Source organism: Taudactylus pleione, unplaced genomic scaffold (genome assembly GCF_031769625.1).
Source record: "Taudactylus pleione unplaced genomic scaffold, aTauple2 ptg000256l, whole genome shotgun sequence".
In the NCBI taxonomy this organism is placed as follows: domain Eukaryota; kingdom Metazoa; phylum Chordata; class Amphibia; order Anura; family Myobatrachidae; genus Taudactylus; species Taudactylus pleione.
In genome coordinates, this window is record NW_028284658.1 from 14,208,616 (window position 1) to 14,225,454 (window position 16,839).

Genomic DNA, 16,839 nt, shown 5'->3' on the forward strand with positions numbered 1-16,839 from the left:
AAGTGTCTATTTTTGTTATAAAGGAACAGAGGGTTGGAGGTATTTCATGTTTGTCTAAGGCAGGGGTTCTCAAACTATTTTGCACTGGGACCCCGTTTGACAAAACATTTTTTTTACAGGACCCCAGGAAGTTACCGCAGAACAATGCCCCTATATATTTATAGGTAACACATATTTTTTTTTTTTTTTTTAAGATCTGGGGCGGGATGCAGCAATGAGAGAAATGTGTTCAAACCCCCGAAAATGCTGTTTTCAGGGTTTTGACCGCATTTCTCATACTGTGTGCACCAAGTGGTGGATAACGCCATCTTCAGATAACGCCTAAGTGCTAACGCCAATCAGATCCCTCCTAGCACCCTCAGCAGCGCATGTCGCTCTGCGCATGCTCAGAATGACACCAGAGGGACTTCTGGGTCATAGACCCGGAAGTCCCTCATTTGCAAAGGACAGCTTTTACCAAGAGAGCTGTGCTTTACGGTCACCTTCATGCATACCGGCATAATCAACACCAGCATGCATGTGAAAGGTGGCGGGATGCATCCCGCCCCTGTTGATTTTTCAAATTAAATATTTATGTATATAATTTTTTAATGTCCATCATCTTGGTTATATATATTTATGCCCATATATATTTGTATGCTATAAAAAGGAATATGGTGGGCATAAATATATATAAGAAAGATGATACTCATAAGAATATTTAAGAAAGATGATGGCATAATAATATAGAAAGATGATGGGCATGGGGGGGGGGGAATGATGATGAGGCATAAAATTTATGCACATTACCCCCCTTGCCCATCATCTTTCCTATATTTGTTTTATGACCATCATCTTTCTTAAAGATTTTATGGCATACAAATATATAACAAAGCTGATGGGCATAAACCAAATATAGGGAAGATGATGGACAAGGGAGGTTGTGTGGCATAACATGTATAAACATCATCCTACTTTAATTTATGACCCTAGTTCTACATTTTACTTTACTTACCATTAAAAATGGTTCTTTCTTTTTAACACTATATATAAAGCTGTTGCTAGGGCAGGGCAGTGACTCCGTCCTACAATTATACAGGCTGCGGTGCGTCTCCTTCACTGTGACTGACACCCGGATGACGTCATGGCGCACGAACGTCGGGACGTCTCATGGGTGTCAATCACAGTGCAGGGAGGAGGACCCGGCGGGGGACTGCTGATGCAGGTGTACCTCTGAGAATTAACATTGCAGCGGCGCCAGGGAGTGGGACTGGTCCAGGCATTTTAACTTGCTTTGGGTGAGTTGCCATGCTGAGATGGGCGCGACCCACTCTGGGGTCGCAACCCACAGTTTGAGAACCGCTGGTAAGGCAAGCAACACTTTGCATTAATGGTGAGTGTAATGCTCACCAGGTTTGTGTTCATACATCATGGAAGCTCCTGATATTTGTGACTGGTGTGCAGTGGAGGCATAAGCATGGGCATCACAGGCGAGAGGGTTGAGATTAATATTTTGTTCTCACATGCTTGCACTCAGTCCTGTAACATTCCACAGTCTCAAATCTATATTCTCAATAACCTGACAAACTAGCTCAGATAGAAATTATATGTGGATAGAAGTTAGTGCAGTACAACAAATGACCATCATAGCAATGTGGAGTATGTTCTTCTTTCCCTTCATTCCTACTTTATCACCATTTGTGTTCAGACAGCCATGTGTGCACCGCATCAGCATATCTACAGAGATCAATGAACGCTGCTTCTATCTGCTCCCCATGACCTCTCAAAAATGGAACAGGGAAAGAAACAGGTTTATATAATATCTGCATGCACCAGCACTGTTTTTATACATGGATCATTACATGTGGTTTATGTCTGGATTAGATGGAGTACTCTCCTTTTTCAATTCCTAGAACTGTGTCTAGCATTAAGTCATTGACTGTAAAGGTCTTCAAATTGCCCCACCATTGGTAATGGAATATTAGTGTTCTTCTTGTGATTATCAACCCTGTCCTCAATCTTGGTTACCTGGCCATAAAGAATACATATTTGATAATAATTATGGTTAATTAAAGCATCAGTCATTTAAATTACTCTGATGTACGTTTACTGTGCATATTAAGGGGTATATTTACTAAAGTGTGGGGTTTTAGAAGTGGAGATCAGATTCTACTAACGTTTATCTAGCACCTTCTAGAAGATAACTAGAATCTGGTTGCTATGGGCAACAGTGTTCTCCCCAGAATTTTTTTCCAGCCAGGTGGCATCCAAAAGTAGCCGGGTGGGGGCCTTCGTAATTATGCGCGCACCGGGAAAAGGGGTATCTCCCTTACCTATCCAGCCCGACATGTCTCAGGCTGCTCCCCCACTGGCTCTCGAGTCAAAAGTGCCCTTTATACAGTTTCCCCTGTAGTTTTCTCCTTTATGCATTGCCCCCTGTAGTTTAACTTTGCCCTTATGCATTGCTCCCTGGCTGCAGTAGTACCCCTATGTAGTGCCCCCAGACTGGTCCCTTATTTAGTGACCCCAGGCTTAAATAGTGCCCCTTATGCAGTGCCCCCAGACTGGTCCCTTATTTAGTGACCCCAGGCTTAAATAGTGCACCTTATGCAGTGCCCCCAGGCTTGCCCCTTATGCACTGCCCCCAGGCTGGCCCCTTATGCAGTGCCCCCAGGCTTAAATAGTGTCCCTTATGCAGTGCCCCCAGGCTGGCCCCTTATGCAGTGCCTCCAGGTTTAATAGTGTCCCTTATGCAGTGCCCCCAGACTTAAATAGTGCCCCCAGACTGGGCCTGGCCCCAACCCAGCACTTACCTTTACTTGCTGACAGTTCGCGCTGACTGGACCTAACTAGATCCAACAGGCGCGCGGGTAGGCTCCTCACGTTGCGGGTGACGTCATGACGTCACCCGCGCAGTGCATCACTGGGAACGCTGGCCTCTGAAGCGATCGGAGGCTTCTTTAGCCTCCGGTCACTTCAGAGGCCAGCGTTCCACAGCGGGGGTCGGCGGGGAAAAGTGCCGGGCGGCAGGTTGTTTCTGCCAGGCGATGCGCCCGCAGAAAACAGCCTGGGGAGAACACTGCCCAACAACTCCACTTCTAAAAACCTTGCACTTTAGTAAATACACCCCTAAGACTTTACCTTGCCCTATTGTACAAATGACCCCAATGTCCTCTTAGTTGCTATAATGTAGGTTAAAAAAAAAATTACAATACTAAATTGCACACATGAATTTTCATACAGTAAATACAGTATTATGCCAATATATGACAAGATTCATAGAAACTCTAGAGCGGAGGCCATTGTGCCAAGAAGCTTTACATGGGCGGTAATGGATAAATGTTGAGGCTTGATGTCTATGATGGACTAAAGGCTGTTTGTTCTTTTGGTGCTTTAAGAAGGGAACTAATTAGCGTAGATACTAAAAATTGTTCTTGTCCACATGCTTGGTGGCTTACAGAAGTATTAGACCGTAAGATGGGAAGTTTTCAAAATGTTTGTGTCACCAGTGCACTGAGGTTTACTGAGAACCAGCTGAGGAAAAGATTAGGTGGTTGTCCACCTTCAGATGAGTTTAAATTATTGACTTGCACATGCCATTGGAAGTTTTTCTTGCTATTGGATAATACTTGACTCTGAAGTGCAATGTATAAACTTGGTTGAAAATTATATAAGGAAGCTACAAAGTGAATGCAATATATTTAGAGCAGGATTCAAATAGCCCCGTTAACTGAACGGGTGCTAATTGATTGCCGGCCCGTGTTCAAGTAGCCCCGCTTATCAGGGATTTCTTTTCGGGTCTCCTGAGACTAATAAATGAAAATAATCCTAATATTTATAAAATATATGCATTTAACAAGGGGCGTCGGCAGAATGCCAAAAATTATAAACAATTAAAGCTAGGTGCACACCTATACAATCACGCATTCGATGCAACGGTTCGATCGACAATGATCCCGTTCGGAAGTTCCGATCACAGTCCCGATACGCGCTTACACACATATACAATCCAATGTGCGACCTTCAATCCCGCACTGCCGAAATATCGCAAGGAAATGATTGTACCAGCGTACACTTTTTCCCAATTTCAGGCTGCGCTCACAGTGGTTTTTAACATAATATGCAGGGAGGGGGTGTGATTATGAGACCAAAACTACGTGAACATTTTCAGAGCTATTACTGTATAGGTGTTGGGGTAAAGGTAAAAAATGGCAAATATGTACATGAAGAGGAGCGTGGCACACAGAATGCTTCCTTAACTTCCTGAGTGTAATTATGCACGCCCAGAGAGGCAGCACCAGGTTTGGTGTACAATTGTAAGAACGGTCGCAAGAAAGGTGGAAGGTGCATACACACAGCACTTCCGGTACGACCAGGCCCTGTCGAATCAGATGAAAATTAAACTGCACAGAATATGCGATCCTCCGATTCGACCAGTTTTCATCCGACAAAAGTGGATCGAACGTGCGTACACACTCTTTTTATATCGAACGAACGGGCCGACGATTGTATAGGTGTGTACCCAGCTTAACACGTTCTTTGAATCCTCCATAGAATTGCAGGATGATAATACATTATAACTAATGTTGTGATGGTGAAAAAACCCAGATTTATTGAAAGGCCACCTCACCTTGGTCTTTGGCTTTTGAATAGTCTGGGAGATGCTACCAAATTATAGAATTTTTATAATGGCATGTAGTGCCTGCCAGAAATCCAAACTATTCAGACCCTTTGTTTCATTGTCTTGCAATAGTCACATAGAAGCAAATTATGCATAGGGATTGACAATAATTTTATTCAGTGGTAAATGATACATTTATGTGGAACTTTGGGGTTGTTGGGGATAAAAATCTATTTGACTAGGTGCAATTACAAGGCCAGACCTCATGTTTCCACAGCAAAGAACAGGGACCAACTCCAATAGAGAAAAAGAAGAAAGGAAAGAGGAAAGCTGAATTATGTGTAGAGAGCTTGGAGAGTGAGATGTCCATGCTGAACTCTCAGAGCACAGAGGAGTCAACCGAGTCTCTTGATAGTCAGGTACATGCTTGCATTTTCTGTTTAGTGTTACCTGCCTATATGTCATTACATAAAAAACCCTGTTATGTGATTAGCCATGTTGTTCAGAAGAAAATAAAACGTTCAACAAGAGCAGTGACCTCTTAAACTTTGTTGGATCCCTGCTGAGAGCTGACTTAAACCCTTCTCTACTATTTAGAGTCTCTTCCCTTCCTGAGCCCCTTTCTACCATTTCTTCCTGTCTTTCCACCTTCATGCCGTATTTATTACTTTAGTTTACTTCATTTGCGATACAAGGATATGATCAACTGTGTATTTGTGATGTGACACTTTCTGTTTATTATGTGTTTATCCTAGATACTTGTTTTACTTGTATAAACATGAAGTTGCTGAGTAGTAAATGTAAACTGCTGATATTCTCCATAAAAATAAACTGCATAAAAATAAAATTTAAAAAAGTGCCATTGTCAGTTGGGATGTCGGCGGCCAGAATACCGACCGCGACATCCTGACAGACAGAATCCCGACAGAATTTCGTAAGTATCCTAACCCTCCCCCTAACTCTGCCTCCCGCAGCCTAACTCTAACCCTCCCCCCTAGTGCCTAACCCTAATACCGTTGGGATGTTGGCGGTCGGGATTCTGGAGCTGGGATTCCGACTGCTTTTGGGATTTCGGCGTCGGGATTCTGACCGCCGGAATCCCAACTGCCGGTATGCCGACTATATGCCTTCTAAAGAACTGCATGAACAAACGCATTTATAATAGACAAAACTTTTTCAATAAATCCAGACAGTAGAGATGAGCGGTTTGGTTCCAGTTAAGGTTTTCCTGCAAGGTTTGAATTCAAGCACATGGTTGAGCGTCATCTTTTTGGGCCAAAATGTTACCATTGCAAGACCCCCGACTTTGCAATGATGTTTTCACACAGGATGATGACATCCAACCACGTGCTTGAATCCAAACCTGGTGAGAAAAACCAAACTAGAACCGAACTGCTCATCTCTACCAGAAAGAAATGTTTGCAAGTACAACATACAGTATGCTTTTTTTGTTTCTTTTTTGTAATTTATCTATTTAAAAAAAAATCGGTGAGGTACAGATGTGTCCTCGTACACTATTGCTATAGTTGCGCCAAACAGCCCCTCTCGGTGCACCAGGTCTTGTGCAACTCTCCTTGCATCTTTTTATCTCAAAATATATCCGTGTGCAACTGAGTCTGAATCTACATATGGAGGGCTATGATGCAGCAGCCACTGCTTTTTTTTTGTTTGTTTTGCAAAAAAATGCAGTTTTGCTTCATATACAGATTCATCCGCGCACAGATAGGCAAGTGTCGCATATCAAATTAATGAGTGCAGTCCCCTGGTGCGTCTTAGTCACATTGCACAAGCAGTCACACAGGACCTGGCGACTCACTTACGCCAGGCATCTCTCCCCACATGGTGTATTGAGGCTAGATCTGGTATCCCCACATGGTGTATTGAGACTAGATGTTTGAGGACACATCTGTACAATTTAATATTTAAAATACGTCATATTGCTGTGCAGTCTAGTTTTTAACATTTCACAAATATTTCATATACTTAACCCTAAACAGAAACGGAGATCTGGGCGACAGGTGAAGCGTAGAAAGTATAATGAAGATCTTGATTTCAAAGTTGTGGATGATGATGGAGAAACTATTGCTGTGTTGGGAGCTGGGAGAGCATCTGCACTGTCTGCATCCACACTGGCCTGGCAAGCTGAGGTAAGGCTTTCAGATCCGTTTCCATAACCACAGCTGGGCGAGCAGATTGGGCAGACACATACATTATATGTCAACTGAAACAATAAAATTTTCCATACACAATGTTGTTAAAGAGAAATCTAAACATGATGAATTGTACTTATTACTACTAATAATAATTTTTTTATTTTGTTATTATAATCCTCCTTTATTTAAATAGAACCAACATATTACCAGTGCTTTACAGAACGTCAGTCCTTGTTCCAATGGAGCTTTCAGTTTAAATTCTTGAACACGCACAGGTTAGGAACAATTACATTTGGGCTGGAACGAAAGGTAGGACTCTTCCAAAACAGACAATCATATCCCCCCCTCCCTAGGTGATAGAATCTTATTGTTACTATGTACTGAGGCTGGGGATTCCAAAACTCTGTCTGTACTGGAGGAAATTTGCCAAAATGCACATCACATTCCAGAAATCGTCAGCACTCCTGGCAAGAGTAAGGGGACTCTTGCTGAACCTTGATTGGTATCTAGTAAATATGCCAGGTGATGGTTTTATACCCAGTATGTTTGCATAAATATTCTTTAATTGGTAGGTTATATTTAAAGTTTTTAGTATTCAGTTTTCTGTTATTTTATTTGCTTCCATGGCAGAAAACCATCGTGAAAATTATCAGAATCTCTGAAAAGCAGTTAATCCTGCTGATCAAAGAACTACAACATAGTTACATCAATATGAAAACAGTACAAAATAAAAACACTAACAGCCTCTACCCAGATCAAATCCTTGTAAGTTTCACTTCAGAAATGCTCTCTTTTCAGAGGACATTAAATAGAGGTTTCACATCATAAACTTGGAAGGATAGGATAACGTGCACTTCCCAGACAAGCTTTCTTAGTCATTACTATCGCAAACCAACATCATGACATACAAAAGATAAACAATAATCTGGTATTTTTAAGAAAAATCGGGATCCCTCCCCATTCATTCTATAGTATAGTATATGGCGTGTACACAAAATGGAACACACTACAGTCATCCTTAACAACCCCACTGGAATATTTTGCTGCTACTTGTATGTTTTTTTTTTTTAAGTTTCCACTCCTCTTTTGGGTCTGTTTTCGCTAATGGTGCAATTAAGCACCAGCGTGTGCTGGGCCGCTGACAGGAAGCAGACACCATCTGGGATCTTATTTTCACCTGCCTGGAGGCCGGTAAAAAAAAAACCCGATAAGTGCTGTTCTTTCTTGGCTGCGATCGTGAAAACGCATGGATCCAAGAACACATTCGGCCGAAAACGAAATTGTTCGTGTGGTAAAAAAGAGTAATTGAATTGCTTAAAAACAAAAATTGCAGTAAAGTCCTGTTTTTACCGCACAAAAAATTATCGTGGGCAATTGAATTCCCCCCCTTAGTCGCAATGTGATGCGACTCGGACGCATCAGCAGACACTGCTAATGAATTTGATATGCAACACTAGTATATCTTTTGTGCGACTGAGTCTCTGAATCTGTATATGAAGTGCTACAATGTAGCAGTTGCAGCTTTTTTCATTCCAAGTGTTGCACACCAAATTAATCAGCACAGTGTGCAAGTGCGTCCTAGTCACACCACACAACTTTTCAGAAAACAAGACACCCGACAATCGCAAAGCAGTGCGTGACCTGGCGGCTCACTCGCGTCAGGCAAATCGTGCTGCATGGCTTATTGAGGACAAATCTGTAGACTTTCTTATGCTTATATGTATGTATGTATTTATATTAAAAATGTCATGCTCAATCTGTAACAGGAACCACCTGAAGATGATGCTAACATTATAGAAAGGATCCTGTCCTCAAGAGTATTTCAAAAAGAGGTGAGTTGCTATGCCAGTATGCATTACTATGCATTATTATTGTGTTCTGTTTGTTTATATTTACTTTTGGTTATATATTTTGCCCAGATAGTAGTTTATGCAATAACAATATTAATGGGATTAAGGTACATTTTAACAACCGAGTCTTCCTGCAGCATCTAATGGCTATTAAATATTGAAAACTACTGATTAGAGAGAGATAGTTGTTGAAGTTTGTCCATGTGGTCACTGGGAGAGACACACTAATCTTATTCTCTACTGCAGGGTCCATAGGGCTCCACAGGAGACCTTTGGGTATAGGCGATGACGCAGTCGTCGGGGCACCTCAGTAGTTAACTTTCAGCCTCCCAGGATGCACTCTCCTTTACCCCGCCCCCAGGCTAAGGCATCTTCAGTTCCGTAGGTGCCCGGCTGGAGTAGGGTCACTTCAAGAGGGGCTGCGTTAAGCAACCCCAGAAATAGTTTTATCCTGCAAGAGTGGTCAGCATGGGCAGTCCAGGGGACGCCCATTCTGCCACTCCGACACCCTGCTGGCGCCGAAACGTCGGCACTGCGCTGGGGATCGAGGCAGGTGTCTGGGGGTTTTGGCTGGCAAAAGCCCCCAGACGCCCAGGACTGTGGCCGGATTACACAGGGAATGTTGCAGGTAAGCAGCGTGGTGTCCGCGGTGGGCACCAGCTGATGGCACAGTCCAATTTACTTCCCAGGGATTGGGGACCTTGGGAAGTGGCTGCGTGTGACACCAGGCACTGCGCCTGCGCTGCCACTAGACCACCAGGATTGTGTGGCCACAGCTTGCAGACGTTGTGGCATCCCAGAGGTTAATGGCATGCCAGGAGAGCGGGCTTTCCTGAACGGCACAGCCGGCCCCTCTCCCTCTGCACTACGCGCCTTTCCACTGTGGTCTGGCAGTTGTAGTCAGCGCTCCTCCCTCAGACACCTCTCCCTTGAGTCCTCCGGCGGCCATTTTATTGTGCATAGACGCTGGTCTCACTGGGAGCTGCGGTGCCTGGGTCCCCCTACATACCTATCCTCCAGCAGGTTGGTGTATGTAGCACTATTCCTACTAGACTTTAGGTCTAGTTAGTTGATAATAGTGCAATATAGTGCAGCTTGTATTGTATGCGTCTGTTGCTAGCGCTGCCTGACTGTTTTCAACTTCTACTGTCAGCCATTTTTGCTATTCCTGTACTTTCACTAGCCCTTGCGGTATTAGTGCTGGCAGGGTGTTAGGTTCCTTCACAGTCCAAATTAATTGATCTGGAAGTGTGACACATACATTCAACATGCCTGGTAGTGAATCTGGACAGGCTGATTTCCCTCTACAATTGCAGTCCTGCACTAAATGTTTTGCAGTTCTCAATGAGGGGGAGTTGATTGTGGGAGGATTGTGTACTGCATGTACCAGAAATGCAGCTTCACCTGCTCGGCCTACCTCCTCACAGGAGCTGCCCTGGGCTTGTTTTGTACAGGCTCTAAATACCCTGGTGGGACGGCTTGCGGCACCTCCTCCAGTGTCCCCACTGTTGGGGTACGCTACGCAGGTTGATATGCCTTTTTCCTTACAGGGTACACCCAGACAGCTGGTTGTGGCACAAAATATGCCATTACAACCTACACCTTATCAGGTGTCCACTAAACCCATGTGGGTCAATTCTCTCTTCACCATGGTGTAAAACCTGACGGAGATATTACATAACGAATCTGTCCTACGCCCTATGGCTAGGAAGGAATTGCTGTCTTCTCAGTCCACGTATTATGATGTGTCGACTGATAAAGGGGAATTTCAGGACTTATCGGAGTCAGTGCTCCCTCAGAAGGAGGCTGAACCTAAGTCTAAAATCTGTGTACACGGCCTCATCCGTGTGGCTATGGATATTGGGGACGAGGATACCCCGACCGCTAAATCCAAACATGCTTTCTTTAAGGAAGTTAAGAGTTCAGCTACAGCTGTTCCCCTGTCGGATCAGCTGGCTGAACTCTTAGAGGAAGCCTGGAAGACACCAGGCAGGCGGTTCCAGCCGCAAAGACGTTTGTAGGCCACTTACCTGTTTGAGAAAAAGTATTTCTCAAATTGGGAAACTCCTCCTCGGGTGGACTCTCCTATTACTCGCCTTGTAAAGTATGTGACCTTTCCTATACCGTCCATGTTATCCTTAAAGGATGTTACGGATAGGAAAGTGGAGGTGTGTTTGAAGTCCATCTATGCCCTCTCCGGGGGGGTTGCCAGGCCATCTATGGCTATTTGCTGGGTGGCTAGAGCCATGGAATGTTGGGCAAATTCCCTAGAGGCGTCTTTGCCCGCGGAGGCTACCAGTGAGCAGATAGAACTGGTAGGTTACCTCAGAGATTCTGCCACATATATTAATGAGGCGGCTCTGGATGTTATTCTCCTAACATCTCGTATTTCTATGGCTGCTATGTCTTCAAGACGCTCTCTCTGGCTGCGGTCTTGGAGAGCAGATGCAGAGTCTAAGAAAGGGCTAGAGTGCCTCCCTTTCAATGGACAGGTCTTGTTTGGGCCAGATTTGGACTAAATAGTGGACACCTTGGCGGCGGCCAAGTCTGCCTGTTTACCCTCTGATTAGGTGCCTTCGGATTCCGGAACTTCGTCCTTTCGGAATTACCGACCTCAGGGTAAACCTAAAGTCCAGTCCTTTCCCAGACCCTCTGGAAACAAGAAGGTCGCAAAGCCCAAGAAACAGGCTTGTAGTGCTAGACGTCCTGCCGCTAAGCCCTAAACCTTCAGCCTGATGGGACGGGCCTCTCCTTGGGGCACCCCAAGGTTGGAGGCAGACTTCTTCAGTTCGCCCAGTGCTGGTGTCACACCACCACAGACACTTGGGTAAGGGAAGTGGTCTCTCAAGGGTACAACCTCTCTTTCCGCAGCAGACCTTCTCATCAAATCTTCCCTCTGGGACTTCAGATGGACCAGGAAAAGGCATTGGAACTTCAGAAGGTTATACGTTCTATGCTCCGGACAGGAGTTATAGTTCCGGTTCCTACTCCCCAGAGGGGTATGGGATACTATTCCAACCTCTTTCTGGTTCCAAAACCGAATGGTCCCTGAACAAGTTTCTCCGAGTGCCTCGGTTCAAGATGGAAACCCTGCGGTCTATTATACTGGCTGTGGAGCCTGGGGATTTGATGTGGTCTCTGGACATTCAGGATGCATACCCTCAAGTCCCGATAGCTTCGACTCAGCAGGGGTCCCTCCGGTTCGCAGTGCTTCAACAACACTTCCACTTTCAGGTCCTGCCGTTTGATCTGTTCACGGCACCCAGGGTGTTCACCAAGCTGATGGCAGTTATGGCGGCCCATCTGCGGCTACAGGGGGTCCGTCTGTTGCCTTACCTGGACGACCTGCTGTTGCTAGGCAAGTCATTAGAGATACTTCTGCAGCATTTGCAACCGACAATCTCCGTGCTGCAAGCTCACGGATGGTTGATCACCTGGTAGAAGTCCTCCCTGACACCCTCACAGAGGATGCTACATCTCGGGGCACTGTTGGATTCTCAACAGCAGAGGATCTTCTTAACCAGGGAGAAGATCTCCAATTTACAGATGCGGGTACGCAGGTGCCTGCACAGTCGCCGGGTGTCGATTTACTCGACAATGCAGTTACTGGGTTCCATGGTGTCGACATTCGACATGGTGGAGTTTGGCCAGTTTCATTCCCGGCCTCTACAGACTCTGATCCTCTCCAGGTGGGATGGATCTCCACACAGGATAAGAACCCAGACATTGGTGCTTTCTCCGGAGGTGCGTCTTTCTTTGACTTGGTGGCTTCACACAAGTCATCTCACCAAGGGGCGCCCCTTTTTTAATTCCGGATTGGGTCCTCCTGACGACAGACGCTTGTCCCCAGGGTTGGGGTGCAGTGACAGGTCCACACTTCTTCCAGGGAAGGTGGACGCAGGAAGTGTCCGTCCTTCCAATAAATATATTGGAACTCAGGGCGGTCCTAAAAGCTCTTCAGCAAGCAAAGCTACTGCTTCACGGAAGACCCGCGCAAGTCCAGTCAAACAACGCCACCACGGTGGCTTACATAAACCGCCAAGGAGGGACTTGAAGTCAGGCGGCACTGGTGGAAGTGTCCCGCATTCTGACTTGGGCGAAAGGCAATCTCCCAGGCATCTCGGCAGTGTTCATTCCAGGAGTGCTCAACTGGGAAGCGGACTTCCTCAGCCATCTAGACGTGCATCCAGGGAAATGGTCCCTTCACCCGGAGGTGTTTCAGCTCCTAGTGGACAGGTGGGCTCTTCCCGAAATAGACCTCATGGCGTACCGACACAACCACAAATTGTCGGTGTACGGGTCAAGAACAAGAGACACGGAGGCTCTACTAGTGGACGCACTGTCGGTCTGGTGTGCCTTCAAGTTTGCGTACCTGTTTCCTCCGTTCTCCCTTCTTCCTCTAATGCTTCGATAATTCAAGCAAAAAGGAGGCACTCTCCTGCTGATGGCTTCAGCGTGGCCCAGACGTCACTGATCTCTCCTTCGACACTCCGTTGCTGTTGCCTCAAGGTCCTTGCCATTACCCGGATCTAGGTTATCTGTCTTTGATGGCGTGGCTCTTGAGACGGCCCTCTTAAGGTCCAGGGGGTTTTCCGGCTCTGTGGTTAACACCATGCTCAGAGCTCGGAAGCCTGCCTCTGCCAGGATTTACCACAGGCTGTGGCATACTTACTTGGAGTGGTGTCGCCCTAAAGGTTACGATCCACAGGTGTTTCGGATATCCAGGGTTTTGGCTTTCCTGCAGGCTGGCTTAGATCTGGGTCTTCGCCTAGCCTCCTTAAAGGTGCATGTTTCTGTCCTGTCTGTATGGTTTCAGCGTAGGATTGCACCTCTTCCTGATGTCCATACATTTATGCAAGGTGTACTTCGCATACAGCCTCCCTTTGTCCCCCCCAGTGGCTCCTTGGGATTTGGCTGTGGTCCTTCGGGCTTTCCAGGGACTGCCATTTGAACCTCTGGGCTCCGTGGATTTCAAGTGGCTTACAGCTAAGACTGTATTTCTCCTGGCTATTGCTTCAGCCAGAAGGGTGTCAGATTTGGCGACTCTCTCCTGTCGCCCCCCTTTCTGATTTTCCACAGGGACAGGGCGGTGCTTCGGACTCGCCCTGGTTTCTTACCTAAGGTGGTGTCTAGTTTCCACATTTAATGAGGAAATTGTAGTGCCGGCCTTTAATTCCCCAGACCTCTCTGCTGGTGAGGCCTCATTGGATGTGGTACAGGCGCTAAGGATTTATGTTGACCGTACCAGTTCTCTTCGGAAATTGGACTCTTTGTTTGTCCTTATGGTTTCCATAAGAAGGGATGGCCTGCCAATAAACAAACATTGGCTAGGTGGATTCGCTTGGCGATCTCTGAGGCTTACACTAATGAGGGCATTCCTGTTCCGCCCTCTGTTACTGCTCCTTCTACTGTCTGTGGGTCCTTCGTGGGCAGCTCGCCGTGGCGCCTCGACTGTTCAGCTTTGCAAGGCAGCCACGTGGTCTTCTGTCCAAACTTTTGTAAGGTATTATGCCTTTGATACAGTCTCCTCTCAGGATGCATCCTTCGGGTGGTGGATTCTCCTTTCTGCACAGGAGCGTCCCCACCCTTGAAGAGACTGCTTTGGGACATCCTCAAGGTCTCCTGTGGAGCCCTATGGACCCTGCAGTAGAAAATAAGAGAGCTGGTAAGAACTTACCCTTGTTATCTCTCTTTCTACGAAGTCCGTAGAAAGAGAAATAACAAGGACTCCCCACCCTGTCGCACCTGTGCTGCAGATGGGCTGTGTTCTGGTCACCGGTTTTCCGTCTCCTCTTTTGTGAGTGTGTGATACTTGTGTGTTCCAGACTTTCTTCTCTCTCTTTTTCTCCTCCTCCAGCCATGGGTTTGTTACGTAACTGAGTATGCCTTGGCCTTGGCTTGGGGGTGGGGTATAGGAGAGGGGTCCCGGTGCATCCTGGGAAGCTGAAAATTAACTATTGAGGTGCCCGACGACTACGTCATTGTCTATACCCCAAGGTCTCTTGTGGATCCCTATGAACTTCGTAGAAATAGAGATAACAAGGTTAAGTTCTTACCATATCTCTTTATTATTAAAGTGTTCCCTTTTCTGTGTACAAAGAGATATAGTAAAGGTCCAACTGCAATTCTTTCCACGAATTACAAAAGGATTTTTTTTTTTTTTTTAACTAACAGCAAAGTTGACCATGCATTAGATTTCCATTGTTTGTGAGTTTGTTCTGTAATACAATTCCATGTAAAGCTCTTCTGGACATGTCGAGCAACAGGCCTATGCGCTCTGATGATACTGGTAATGTATCTGGGTTGGTACAAATTAAATTGACAGAGAGAAAGGAGACACAGACAAACCTCTTAAAGCTTTCTGTTGGTCTTTATAAAAAATATTGCATAAAATATAAATATACTATATACATTGGCTATTAATAGTATTTGCACCTTGTGGTTTGTTTGTTTTTTCTCCAGTTTTTATTTAATTACATTGTGTAATCAAAATGGATTTTCATACTTGCATTAAATTATTTTCTCTGAATTCTTTGGGAGACACTGGAGAGTGGGATATAGAGCCATGTTAGGACTTTGGCACTTTAAATATTCAATATATGTTGTGCTCCTTACTAATCTATATTTCCATTCTGCAGGAAACTGTAAAACCAAAAAATATGGTCAGTAACAGGTTTCCCTGTCCCACTAAAAAATGAATCACGGAAGTGATCCATATAACTATCGCCTGTTCTGACGCAGGCCAGCCTCTTTTGTGGGTGTCATAATGAGGGCTAGAAGATCAGTAGTTTTTCTAAACTCTAGTGTTCTTGTAGCATAACTCTTCCAATGAAGCCATCGTAGGTTTAAAATATGATTTTATCTGGAGAACAGCCCTGTCCTTATGAAAAGTCAAACAAGGAGACCTTTAAGACAGAGCGAACAACTCAGAAATCCTCCTAGCCATGTGAATGGCCATGAGAACATCGGTTTTCCATGTGAGAAACCTCACATTTATGTATTGAATGGTTTAAAGGGAATATGTTGTAATGACATGAACACTAAATATAAGTCTCAAGGGCTAGTTGTGGACTGTATAGTGCTTACAATTGCATCACATCCTGCAGAAGACTCTGCACCTCAGGTAAAAGTGTAATCTCAAAGAAGAATACAGAGTGTAAAAGCCTGAAAGATAAAGAAACTCTGTTTTAAATGAGTATCTATATCAGGGGTGGGGAACCTTTTTACTGCCGAGGGCCATTTTTATATACATAACCTTATTTGTGGGCCTGGTGCAGGCCATGCCCCCTCCGCGTGATGTCACACAGGGGCAGGGCCACAATCGCTGATGATTACAGCAATGCCCGGAGCATCCTGAGGATGCTCCGGGGAGCTGTGAGGGCAGCGGTGTGGCTGTCTGAAGCGTCCCAAGGACACTCCAGGTGGCACTGCTGCATAGATTCTGGCTGCGGCACCCTGCTAACCAGATGAGGCTAGCAGGAAACTTCCTTTTCTCATATCAAGAAACCCAAGTCCTTGATACCCTTAAGTAATTTTTTGCTGAAACACAGCGTTAAAGTCAGACATGCTAATCAAGGATGGTAAAACGGTCCCCGTGTTAACAAATAGTGTTTTGGAGGAAGAACCTTTAACAGACCCACTGGCATCATAATGTCCAAGCACTAATACAATTTTGGCTAGCTAGCCTGGGCCACCAATAGCAAGCATACTTCTTCTCTTTTTCCCGATTTGATAATGCATGGCAGATAAATCCATTGAAAATCCCATGGTGCAGAAGGAGGCGTTCCTTGTATATGCTGTGTGTCCTTTTTCTTGGAGTAGAATCACTCTACCTTTTGGTTCAACCGGAATGCCATCCATTTAATTATATGGTTTACAACTTCTGTTCATGATCTGCTGAAAGACTCTATGTTGAGAGTTCACAGGAAGCAGGGCATGCATTCTGAGATAATTGACCTTCCAGTTTATCACCCTTGTATGAACAAAGCCAATATCAGCAGAGCCTAACACATTATCCTGCTAATTTCCTTTCTTTGAGTGAGCTCTTTGTGCCGCCCTGCCTCTCACAGTTTCATTGTCTAACTGAATTATTATTGAATTGCCCTGCAACAAAGATGTCCCTGAACTACAGTGTTTAGAACATCTCTTAACTCCAGGACAATGATTGGGAAAACTTCTCTTCTGCCAAGGACCAAAGTACTGTAATTGTCATTGAAAGGATACTGGCCCTCAGTAT

General features: G+C 45.2%; 1 protein-coding gene across 2 annotated transcripts in view; it reads left to right on the forward strand.

Annotated features, from left to right (window-relative positions):
* CHD6 (chromodomain helicase DNA binding protein 6) overlaps nucleotides 1-16,839 on the forward strand; it is a 194,667-nt gene that overhangs the window by 50,597 nt on the left and 127,231 nt on the right. For both annotated transcript variants that reach the window (XM_088480666.1, XM_088480667.1), the window contains exons 4-6: nucleotides 4,878-5,019; nucleotides 6,598-6,747; nucleotides 8,520-8,585. In XM_088480666.1, the coding sequence (XP_088336792.1) occupies nucleotides 4,878-5,019; nucleotides 6,598-6,747; nucleotides 8,520-8,585 (358 nt within the window). The remainder of the gene's footprint in view (nucleotides 1-4,877; nucleotides 5,020-6,597; nucleotides 6,748-8,519; nucleotides 8,586-16,839) is intronic.